Source organism: Oreochromis aureus, linkage group 16 (genome assembly GCF_013358895.1).
Source record: "Oreochromis aureus strain Israel breed Guangdong linkage group 16, ZZ_aureus, whole genome shotgun sequence".
NCBI lineage: Eukaryota > Metazoa > Chordata > Actinopteri > Cichliformes > Cichlidae > Oreochromis > Oreochromis aureus.
In genome coordinates, this window is record NC_052957.1 from 20,741,903 (window position 1) to 20,754,075 (window position 12,173).

Genomic DNA, 12,173 nt, shown 5'->3' on the forward strand with positions numbered 1-12,173 from the left:
TGCATTTCTTTGCCTTCTCTGAGTCACTGTTGCCTTCCTATCAGCTTGAAACAGTCTGCTCATTCCCCTCTGACCTCTGACATCACCAAGACATTTTCTCCAAGAGAACTGCTGCTCTGTGGATATTTTATCCTTTTCACTCAATTCTCTGTAAACTCTAGAGATGGCTATGCAGGAAAATCCCAGTGGTAGCTCAGTTTGAAATTCAACACGGCATCTTGACTATGGCTACATGGATAAATGTCCTGATTTGCTGCCATGTGATTGGCTCATTAGATATTTCTGTTAATGAGCAGTTAAAAAAATAAAGTGGGTGATGAGTGTATTTATGTCACAAGACCCTCCTCAGACGCCATCCTGAAGAGAACAAAGCTTCTGTTTTCTGCTTGATTACGACTGAGCTGCGTGTGAATGATACATTTGTGTACTTGCACAAGCCGTGGCTCAAAATAAGAGTTTAATAAGGAGGGGCAGAAAAGTAAAAACAAAATAAACTGAATGAAAACAGCAGCGGCAGTAAAGGATCCAAATAACTGAGGGTTAGAGTGTGTTTTGTGGCTGGTGTTGCTCAGGGGGAATTAATTTTCTGACTTCAAATGTCACTCTGAAAGGTCACCTCTGCAAAGACCTGAAAGAACTTGTTGGAACAGATTTAACTTGACGTGTCTTTACCTAGACAGCAAAGAAAAACCTCAGCCTTAAGGAAAGGCTTTGTAAGGGCTGTATACAGCATGTACTGCTGATTTGTAAAGGTGTGCGTTTAATGAGTCTCCTGCTGCTCAGTTTGAAATTCAGCACTTACCATCAAACGTCTGATATAAAATTAAGTCTTAATTCATTGCTGATTCATTCAGACATTACAAAAAAACTCAATCAGGCAATTAAATATAATTATTACCGACAAGATGATTTTATGTCTCAGTTTCGAGCTCCGTTCGGTCGAGTCGCTCATTAGGAAAAGGTCACACTACCAGCTCAGTGAAAGACTTTTTATTACGATACAAACGAACTCATCCCCAGGTTTTATATTTATTTAGGTTTAACGAAACACAGAAAAAGGTTGCTTAAAAGGAAAACCGGAGATAATAATACAGCAAAATGTTAAGAAAGAAGGCATCCGTTATTTCTAAGTTGATGCTGGACTAATAAGGCCATTTTATGTTTGTTTATTCTTCACATTTTTACCACTGTACATTCATTTTTGTTGGGATTTACATTCTTACTCCGATAAAGGACGACACAGAGCAGTTGAGGTTATATTTCGTGACTAAAAATTAGTCACAAAATAAAAATTTAATTGAATATTCATCCAAATAAAAGAGATGAAACAACAACTGCTTGCTTTTAATGGCTGCAGCAATACATCAAAAGAAGAAAAAAAGGCTGTTGGGTTAATCTTCAAACATCTTACTCTGTAGCAACAAATATCTGCTGGATGCCACTGATACACTGCACAGCTGTACACAAGCAATCAACACTTCACTACCTCACATTACTGCACACACAACGTGTGATATCTCACAGTTTTAATAATGGGATAAAAAAAACAGCTAATAAATGTGGCTTAATGTTTCTCTGCAGTACACTGAAGCGCACAATTTACTGCGTTCAGCTTGAATATTTTACAGCTCATGAACTTTCAAATGTCACAGACGATCGCTCCTCCGCTGACATTTTTCCTTAAAAATGGCATACTGTAGATATAAACAAACAACAAAATAAACATTGAGCCATTTCATGCATGGTTCACAACGCAAGTGGGAGTGGAACACGTCATTTAATGCAACAGAAAACTATATAATATACAACAACATCAGTTTTATTTTGCATGGTTTGTGGTTTTACATCAACAAGTCTGCATCATGTTTTTAAAGAAGACTTCATATAACTTATTTTTTTATATTTAGGATTATAGGTTGACAGATGTTCATATTCAAATGCACTCACTGACCACCTTATTAAGTGTTCACAAATATCTAATTACCCAATAACATGCAAGCAACTTAATGCATTTAGGGATGTAGACATGATCAAGGCGACCTCCTGAAGTTCAAACCGAGCATCACAATGTGGAAGAGATGTGATTTAAGTGACTTTGAACATGATATTGTTTGTTTCAAAAACTGCTGATCTCCTTGGACTTATTCCCATAAAACCCTCTTAAGGGTTTATAGAGAATGGTCTGAAAAATAAAAAATATTCAACGAGCTGCAGTTCTCTGGGTGAAAATGTCTTATTGATTTCAGGGTCAAAGGAGAATAGTCAGACTCATCTGAGTTAATAGGAAGGCATTATTAATTCAAATAACCCAGGTCTGCAGAAGAGCATCTCTGGATGGGCTACAGGAGCAGAAGACCACACCAGCTGCCACTCCTGTCAGCTAAGGACAGGAAACTGAGGCTACGTTGCCTGGTTCAATGGGTTTTAATTCCTGCTGGACCCTTTGACTAGTAGGATCAGATATTGGCATAAACATGAACATAGAAATCCATCCTGCGTTGTATCAATTGTTTAGGCTGCTGGTGGTTTAATGGCGTGGGTGATTTTTCCCTTAAAACCCCTTTTCTTGAACAAGACAATGAGATCACTGTACTCAAATGGCCTCCACAGTCACCAGATCTTAATCCAGCAGCTTCGGGATATGTTGGAACATCATGGATGTGCAGCTGTTCTGCAGCAACTCTGTGATGTTGTCGTATCATTGTGAAGAGAAATCTCTGAAAATTGTTACAGGTACCTTTTTCCATCAAACTCGGTTTAACTCAGTACTAGTATGGTGTACATAAAAAAGTAGCTCATGAGTGTATGTTTTTTTTTCCTTTCTATTTTTGTGTAGCACTGAGATCAACTCATCATACATTTCCTTATACAGTAACCTATGGCAGGCACGGCCTGCAACATTAAGCAGTGGTTTTAGTTTATCCAGAACATCTGCTTGTATTTTACTAGATATGATTTATACAGTTTCACACAAAACAGATTTCAGTTATATAAAGCTTATATATAGAACCATAGATATTTAATGGATGGATGGCTAGGCTATAATTGTAATTAATCAATTCATATACAGCCTGTGTATTCTAGCCGTAAATTAAATTATATACAGCTTATAAATTAAACACTTAATCCACCATAATGTCTTAAAATAGGCACACAATCAGAGTCATGTTTACCAAAGAGAGACATCATGCTCCTTTCTGTTCTTGTTAGGATGTAAACTGAAACTATGAAATAAGCATAATTGGTTCCTTTCACATTAGACTTAGTACAAAAAGTATTCACCTCGAGTAAACAATATTTGCGACAAGCAGCCTGAGAACCTTAGGAATTAGGTTTTTTGTTTACCAACTGTTTTTGCGGTGTGCATGCGTGTGTGTTTGGGGGGTATAGGGCATAAGTTGTGATAGCTGGTAACCCTGACCACATATAAGGCCAAAACAAACTTTTTTCTGACAATTTTTGAAACTGGAAACATTTTAAATGTGGTCGTTGTTCCCTGATTGTCAAGAATTTGGAGAACAATGTATGAAGAACCAAAATTACATATTCTGATTGTTTAGACTTTGGCTTGAGGTCACGACAACTTAGACCTCAGAGGATCTTTAATTCATTTATAATAATTTTCTATCATGTTACTGAACTCAAAAGTGGCTCAAATCCTACCGAAGCATGGGTGTGAAGTTCATGAACACGGATTGGTTCAGACGGTCGTTACATTTGTGCTCCTGCTGCTCTGGCTGCGCAGCTCTCTGGGAGCGGAGCAGCACAGCAGCTGCTTTTTGAAGTGTTTCCTGAAGCTTTTGCTCATCAGGTACAGAGCAAATGGGTTCACACAGGAGTTGGTGAAGGCCAAGATGCGAGCGCACACGCTGGCGATGAAGTGGCCCAGCGACGTGTCCACCTGGTCGTAGTGGTAGGAGCGGTACAGGTAGATCACATGACTCGGGAGCCAGCAGAGCGCAAACAAGCCGACAAACACAAGCACAGTTTTAGCCAGACGCTTCCTGGACCTGATCTGACAGGAGAGGAGAGAGAGGAGACAGTAAGTTCTGCATCAAATGGATGGATGGATGGATGGGTGGAGCTTTAGGTCTGAAAAGTAGAGCCAAATGATTCTTGCAATGGCCAGCAGGGGGCGACTGCTCTGGTTTAAAAGAGAAGTTTGCCTGTATAGAAGTCTGTGAGGACATTACCTAACTTTGCCCTGAATTTATGACCCCAGTGAACACTTTGCTGATAAAGTTTTGGTCTCAGTCACTTGTTTAAGTGTTTTTGAGTCTTTCGTGATATGTACTTTGTAAATTAAGGTCTAATTTAGAGTAAAAGAAGCAATAAAGCAAGGTGTGCTGTAGAGAATCATTTGGCATTAACAGTTTGACTTGTGGAGAATTTTTTGTTCAGTGAAGCTATCACATTTTGCAGTCCGTGCGTGGCCTGTCTACATGCAGAAACTGTCAGTTGTCAGATGGGCACAGTGTCAGAAATATGTGGTGCAACTGGTCTGTCGATACTCCAGCTTGTGTGCTGCTGGTCCATCAGTCAGCTGGGGAGAAGAGTGAAAGAAAAGTGTTTTCTGGTCGGGACCTTCCTGTGTGGAGTGGGGAGAACCCACATAGACACAGTTTACCCTGTGTCTGCGTGGGTTCTCACAGGTACTCCTGCTTCCTCTCACAATCCAAAGACATGCAGTTAGTGAGGTTGGTTTAATTGGTGATTCTAAATTGCTCATAAGAGTGAATGTGAGACTGAATGGTTGTCTGTCTCACAGGCCCGTGACCTGTCCAGGGTGTACCTGTAGTATCAGGGATAGACTGCAGCACCCTGGTAGAGTAAGAACTGGATCAACACAAGCCTGAATGGAAAAAGTATTTTGTTCACATTTCTGGTGAACTCTGCTGTTGCTCCCATCCCTGTCCCCCTGATATGTTAACTAATCAGCTGATGCACATCATCATTAATGCTGAGCAACATTTGGGATTTTTGAGTGCATTTGCATTGGTTGAAAACTCTCTCAACAGGCTCTATGTACGCAAATACATATGAATATTGGACACAGTCACTGTAGCATAAATGAAGGATCATGAATGTGAAGTTGTCACACTTGGTTTCATAAACCTAGGATGGCAAAGGCCAGAACTTTTAAGCTGAAGCTTCAAAACAGGACTTTACTAAGCAATTAACCCAGTGTGTAACACCATTACAAAGGCCTCATTAGACATAAAAGTCTACAGTCTAAGGTTGTGTTTGTGTTTTTGTGAACTAAAGGGAAGTTTTCACTTTGGCAGATAAAAACGTGGTTTTCTTTTTCTTTTTTTTATTTGCACTAAACCGTAATTTTCAACTATAATTTGCAGTTAATCAGGGGTTCAGGGACTCCTTTACTGGAAGACGTTACCAGGCAACCAGAGGAGTAAAAGAAGAAAAAAATACAGAAAACCTTCAAAAAACTAAAAACCCAACAATGTGTTTTCAGACAGTGGCCAGCAATTACTTTCATTATCAGCACATCCTAATTTTTTTTCTTTATTAACTGTTTGATTTTAGTGCATTGAGTGAAAAATGTCCTTCATTCACGGAGGCCCAGTTTAACATCTTCAAAGTGCTCAGCAAACTCAGAGATGTGGTTCAGTATCAGACAAATTTGAGAAATTCGAGAATTTTGAGTATTATTATAGATGAGTACGATGACCTGATAGTTAGTGTGAATCATGTCCACAGTTTCTTTCTCTTTGTCTCTCCCGGTCTCTGTTGACTTTGAAATAAAGACAAATTAGTCCACCTAATCGCCTTTCAGCCAACTAACTGACCGCTGACTGATCCTCGGCTCCCAGTGCAGGTTAGTTTCTGGGTTTTTAGAGTAGGAATGAAACTTTAATGGACAGTGGGGATCAGTAGGGTCCCAGCAACAAATGCTCCAGCTCCTGAAGATGTTAATCTGGATAAAATGTGCCAATTAAAGTGAATTAAGACTTTGGATACAGCTGTTACCCCTGCACCCAGTGGTAAGCTAATTAATTGTTATGTGGAGCCCTGTGAGTCCCGTGTCTAATCTTCTCAGATCAGAACAGAATCATCCTCAAAAAGAAAAATGAAAAGAAAAAAACAGCAAAAAGATGAATCTGTTCTGCATTTCAGAGCAGAATAAGAAGAGCCCGGGGTCTGACCTGCTTCTGAAGGTGCAGGTGTCCCTCGGCGGGGATGTCCGCGGAGCTTCTGACCAGACTGCGAGCGATGAAGCAGTAGTAGACAGATATGATGAAGAGGGGCATGATGTAGAAGATGAGGAATGAGGCGGTGGAGTGGATCTTCGGGTGGAGCTCCCCCGCGTGAGGGTAAGGGGCGCAGGTCACAAACGTCTCATTGGTGTGGCTGGTGGTGAAGGTGTGCAGGTCGGAGAAGACGGCTTCGGGCACAGCCAGAGTCACCGAGAGCAGCCAGATCATCCCTGCGCGTAAACCGATGCTCAGAGCAGCACTGGACTTGTTGATGTCCAGCGGTTTGACGATAGCCTTGTACCTAGAGGAAGAAACAGCATTTGTGAATGAAGATGAGCTCAGTGCAGTTTCTTCATTACGCATGCAATCAAAAACAACCGCAAAAAAGGAAAAATGATTATCTCGTGGCTGATTTTTAACAGCAGGCACGGTTGATTTTTTTCTAATCAAACCAAATTATCTCCCTGTGGCAGAGAAAATTAAAGCAGGCTTTGAATGAAAGGAAGCAGAAGATGAGAAAAGCTCCTGTGGCGGGAGTCAGAATGCTAATTACAGCTGGTGTTAAATACTCCAACTGTGGCTCAGTGTTTTCCTACAAGATATCTTAATAGCAGCAAAGCAGTGAACAAACAGAAAAACACTTTGATGGCTACGCTGCAATCAGCTTGATTGACTGTCACGATCTTCCTGTGTCTTTATTAAATTTGCAGGATAATTAAACACACTGGAAACTCAAAGCGTCCTCGACGCATTTTCAGACATTTGCTTCACTACAATCTTCACCCGGATCCTGTTTTTGATCTTAGATCAGCACAATGACTAATAATCCTTGGACGTGCACTCATCTATGCATGTGTGAAGTCAATATCTAAAAGAAAACCCTTTTGGCAACTACAGGAGAATGAAAGAATATTTTTAATGATTGGTTTAACCAACAAGAAAATGTTTTCTTTGTACTGCATTCATGATTTTCTGGGGCAACAAAGTCATTGTTTAATTCTCAAAGATCTGAGGAGAGTCTGACAGACAGATATTTTTCCACTTTTCTGCTCAGATCATTGTTTTTTCTTTTTCGCCTCTGACTCTGTGCAGGGGTACGGACCCCCAAGTGTGAAGCTTTATCTATATTTAATCAATCTATACAAATAATAGCGCACTTAGTATTCCAACAAGAGCCCGATGTCTATCCTCTAAAATCTCATTTAAACCAACAGAACCGATTCTTCATTTAACCCAAAGGATTCAGGGACACTGCAGTGGTGCATGCTTGTTTTTGCATGTGGGAAAATATGAACACTGTGCATGAGATTAATCGATTAGAGATTAGTTCATCATCTAGCTCAGGTTGCTTTCTAAATATATATATTTTTTTCAAATCTGTTAAACCATATGCTGTTTGCATTTATTAAACAAATTGTTATTTATAAAATTCCTGCAGCATTTTAAAACATAAATCGAGAGAAAAAAAAAACATCTGCCTAGCACTGATTCTAAGAGCTTTTTACAAAGAGGAGTTAACTGAACTACACAAACAGTCAAATAATAAAAATATTTTTTGGAAGCAATTTGATTGTTTTAAAATTAGACTTTCTACATCTTGTGTCTACAATGCTGGAGCCATGCGTAAAAGCGCATTTCCCCCCATCATTTGTAAGCATCATATCCTGCCGTTAACACAATAGCACAAAGAGTTATAGCAGCTCAGACTGGCTGTGCGACAGGTACCGGTCAGCGGAGAGAGCAGTGAGAGTGAACACGGAGACTCCCACCGAGGTGAGCTGGATGAAAGGGATCAGTTTGCATCCGACGCGGCCGAAGAGCCACTCGTCCACCAAGTACCGGCTGGCATCCACCGGCGCGCAGGTCACCAGCAGCAGCAGGTCCCCCAGAGCCAGACTGGACAGGAATAAGTTGGGCACCGTCCGCATGGACCTCACCAGCAGACACGTCTTCATTAAAGTGACATTTCCAATCAGCCCCACGATGATGATGATCCCGTAGATAGCAGCGATGCCGATACCAGGGAGCCAGATGCTGAAGCGGTGCTGCTGCTCTCCGGCGGACTCCCAAAATACCCTGGAAACATTCAGGAGCAGAACTGTGCTGTCCTCAGGGGTTAACAAGAACGGATCCTCCAGCGACATATCGGAGGTCTTCAGTCTGCTATTTCAGTCCTAATAATCATGCCTTTGTTGGCTGCCTTTATAAACTATACCTCCCTGTTCACGCGTGCGTCACAGGCTTAAAGAATGGGGGGTATAGTGTGATCTGACAGAACACTTACCATTATGTGTTAAAGACACTTAAAATCAACATATTCCTCACTGAGAGGCTGGGAGGGCTATTTACATGTTGATATGCACATACTTTCTAAGCAGGAATCCAAGAATATGATTGATATGAAGGAATCAGGGAAGACTGACACCAAAGGAGTGCGTAAAATTGAGGCTACGCTGCGCATTTGGTAACAGAATGATATCAAGATGCCTTAAAGATCAGTATAACTCACGATAATCGGACTTAACTACAACATAAAGAGATTTCACGTATGCCATCAAGTGGATTTGTTTTTAATCATACTGGTTAACAATGGACTTCTATTGGATGTGCTGTGGAATTCAATATGAAGCTTTTAAAAACGTTAGGTTAGACAGCACTTGTAAAAGAAAGGTGAATTATGTAGCTCAGCTACACAATATTTCACCATTTTGTGCTCAGCATAAATAATCTTTATTGAACATAACATGCTCTATATATTGCTTATGTTCATGTTTAACGTTTTTCATGAGCCGGCGGTGTATGCCAATAACTCAAAGTGCACCTACGTCTCAACAGCTTCTTGTCACTCAGTCACTGTTTACATTGTTTATTAAAAGACTGCTTCCTGATACAATCTGTACAACATTCCTCTCTTTTTCTTCGGATGGTGTTTTCTTGTCAAGCTGCAAACAAAACACGATTATATATTTAAATAGTTTGTTTCTTCTGGAGATACATCAACGTTGGACAAAGTCCAACTTCTGGATTGTCATATTGGCTTCATTTCTGCTTCTTAAATAGGGAGATAACACGTTTAGTTATGACAAAATGTCACCATATATCATCCAATATGTCCCACTTTTAAGACCTATGCGGTGCCTCTATCTGGCTCTGAACCAGGCCTTATATTTCATGCTGCTAAAGTCATCAGTTACATATTCATGTGTTACTGATGACTCAGCCGCTTTATGGTCTCCTCAGTGTAGGAGGAGAGCTGTTAATTTGACCACATAGGGAAGGTCACACCTTTCAAAATTTCTGTTCCCCCTTATTTTCCAATTATCTTTTCATCATCACTATTGTGATGGTGATTTTTAAGATTCTGCTTTTTCTCTGTGTCAAACTGGCCTCACTGAGTGAAACTGTCAATAATCCTTCAGATATATCACGGTGATGTACGAGGTAGCGTTTGCACACAATATTCTGAGTGTGCTATCTGACCATGACAGATTGAAAGGTTTTCTCTATAAATGTTATTAGTTTACAGAGGTGTGCACAGAGTGCTGTCAGGCTGTGTGTACTGTTTTTTAAGCCTTTTACAAATGTAAAGAAAACTCATAAAGCTGACTGTGCAAAAGTCTTGAAATAGATGTTCTAGCACCAACTGCCACAGAAATCACTCTTTTCATTGGTTGTGTCTCGCTGAGAAAGACCTTTCTGCATACAACTCCTCCATCATACCGAACACCAGTTCCAGGGCCAGTCTCCTGTCTGGCTTCTCCATCCTGTTGCTCTCTCTGCTGAAGCTCTGCAATCTTCATGCATGTGCCACTTCTGTACATGCTCTGTGACACAATCTTTTATGCAGTGTGAGCAGGTGTCAAGAATCTTTGACTAAGGTGTGGGTAGGAAAAATACTTCAAAATAAAAGCATGCAAATAATAATAATAATAAATTTTGTTTATAAAGCACCTTTCAAGACACCCAAGGACACTGTACAATAGGATAAAACACATAATAGAACAATGACAAAATGAAGAACAATATAACAAAGCACAAGGTAAAATTAACAAACAGTGGGTTCACAGTGAATATGCAGATTTGAACAGATGGGCTTTGAGTTGAGATTTAAACTGGAGGAGAGAACCAATGTTTCTTATATCTTGGGGTAGAGAGTTCCACAGCCTGGGAGCAGAGCAGCTAAAAGCTCTGCTTCCCATGGTGGTGAGGCAGAAAGAAGGCACAGAAAGCTGGATAGAAGAAGAAGATCGAAGTGAGCAGGCAGAAAAGGTAGTGCTTAACAGGTCAGAAAGGTAAGGAGGAGCGAGGTTATGAAGGGCCTTAAAGGTGAGCAGAAGAAGTTTGTGTATTATCCGGAATTTCACTGGGAGCCAGTGAAGTTCCTGAAGAACAGGGGTGGTATGCTGGTAGGAGGGGTGTCTAGTGATAATGCGAGCAGCAGAGTTCTGAACCAGTTGAAGCTTATGGAGGGATTTTTGGGGGAGAGCATGCAAAAGAGAATTGCAGTAGTCAATACGGGAGGTAACAAGACTGCGGACAAGAAAGAGAAGGACGCAATCTGTTAACGTTGCGTAGATGGAAATAGGCAGAACGGGTGAGATTATTGATGTGAGATTTATAGGAAAGTGAACTGTCTAGGATGACACCAAGGCTCTTAACCTGAGGAGAAGGGAAAACTGTGGAGTTATTGATAGTGAGTGAGAAACATATATATACAAACACGCATAAAAGCATACTATAAAGCTAAACCAATAAAAGACACAATAAAGCAGTAAAACTACTTATACCCTGTAACAAAGGCAACCTGGCTGTGTGCAGCATGATTTATTTCAAATTTCCACAACAAATGCGATGACAGAACTGGGATCCCATCTGGGGTCTGAGATGGGCACTGACTGATTATTCTGGAAAAGGGGGTGGGGTTAATATTTAATAAACTTAGGATCAGGTTGCTCTAAGGTTTACTGCTGTTGTGACTGTTTCTCTTGGTTGAGAGTCTGGATTTGTGTTGAAAACACTGTAGTAGAGATGAATGCATCAGAAAGACCAAACAAGGAATTTGTGAGCAGGGGAAATAAGTATGGTAAAGAAAAGCCAGTGGATTACATGGCTCCAAATGTGGTTTTATGTGAAGGAATAATATGGAGATGGAGCAGTGCTATACATGTTTGGTTAAAGCATTTTAGGTTTCTACAAGGAGGAACATTCAGCAGGACATAGCTAATAGGCTCTTAAATGACCTGGCCACAGCAGACCACATACCTTTGGCTATGACATTTAGTGTTGTGAGTCTGTCTATACTGACAAAGTACAAAAAAAGTGAAAAAAAATGGGAAATGAAAGTACAGTTTACAGACCGATAAAGGCACCACTGATGTACCATTTGATGCCGAAAACATGAACTGGGAGAATCAAAGTCACAATACTGATTTAGGCTTTAATGATGGTGCTGAACCATTCTTTCAAAAGAGGACTAAAACCATATAATCCTATCCCTGGATCTGAACTCTATATATAGTCTGAAGAAGCTTTTAAAAAGTGGCTTTTATCAGGTAAAGCTCGATACGGACCAGAGTATGAACACAAGAAATGTGCGAATGCAAGATTTAAATGTGCAGTGTGCTTTATTAAAAGAAATGAGCAGGCCATGAGGGCAAACTCCATGGACAAAAAGCTGCTGCAGAATAATTTGTATGAATTTTGGAAAGAGGTTGTTAACAATAGTAAGACGCCTCTGGCAGCCAGTCCTGATGGGATTTCTGGGGCTGAAAATGTTGTTGAAATGTGGAGAAAAGCTTTGTAGGGAATTTCCTAACTGTGTTAAAAGTGATAAGTTTAATGTTGGCGAGGTTTCTAACAATGAGCGTGTTGTTAGGCGGGATGAAGTGTGCTATGCTGTTGAGAACTTGGCAGGGAACAAAGCATGGAGCCCTGATCTGTGCAGAAGAATCTCAGCAT

The 12,173-nt window shown here is 40.4% G+C and overlaps 1 protein-coding gene across 1 annotated transcript; it reads right to left on the reverse strand.

Moving 5' to 3' along the window:
* Nucleotides 1-1,562: 1,562 nt before the first annotated feature.
* Nucleotides 1,563-8,359, reverse strand: LOC116316020 (gastrin-releasing peptide receptor-like). Its single transcript, XM_031734470.2, has 4 exons — nucleotides 7,941-8,359; nucleotides 6,165-6,516; nucleotides 3,664-4,015; nucleotides 1,563-1,694 (listed from the first exon to the last, which is right to left on the reverse strand). The coding sequence occupies exons 1-3, from the start codon at nucleotides 8,357-8,359 to the stop codon at nucleotides 3,701-3,703; spliced, it is 1,086 nt and encodes a 361-aa protein (XP_031590330.1). The 3' UTR covers nucleotides 1,563-1,694; nucleotides 3,664-3,700.
* Between the last annotated feature and the right edge of the window lie 3,814 nt (nucleotides 8,360-12,173).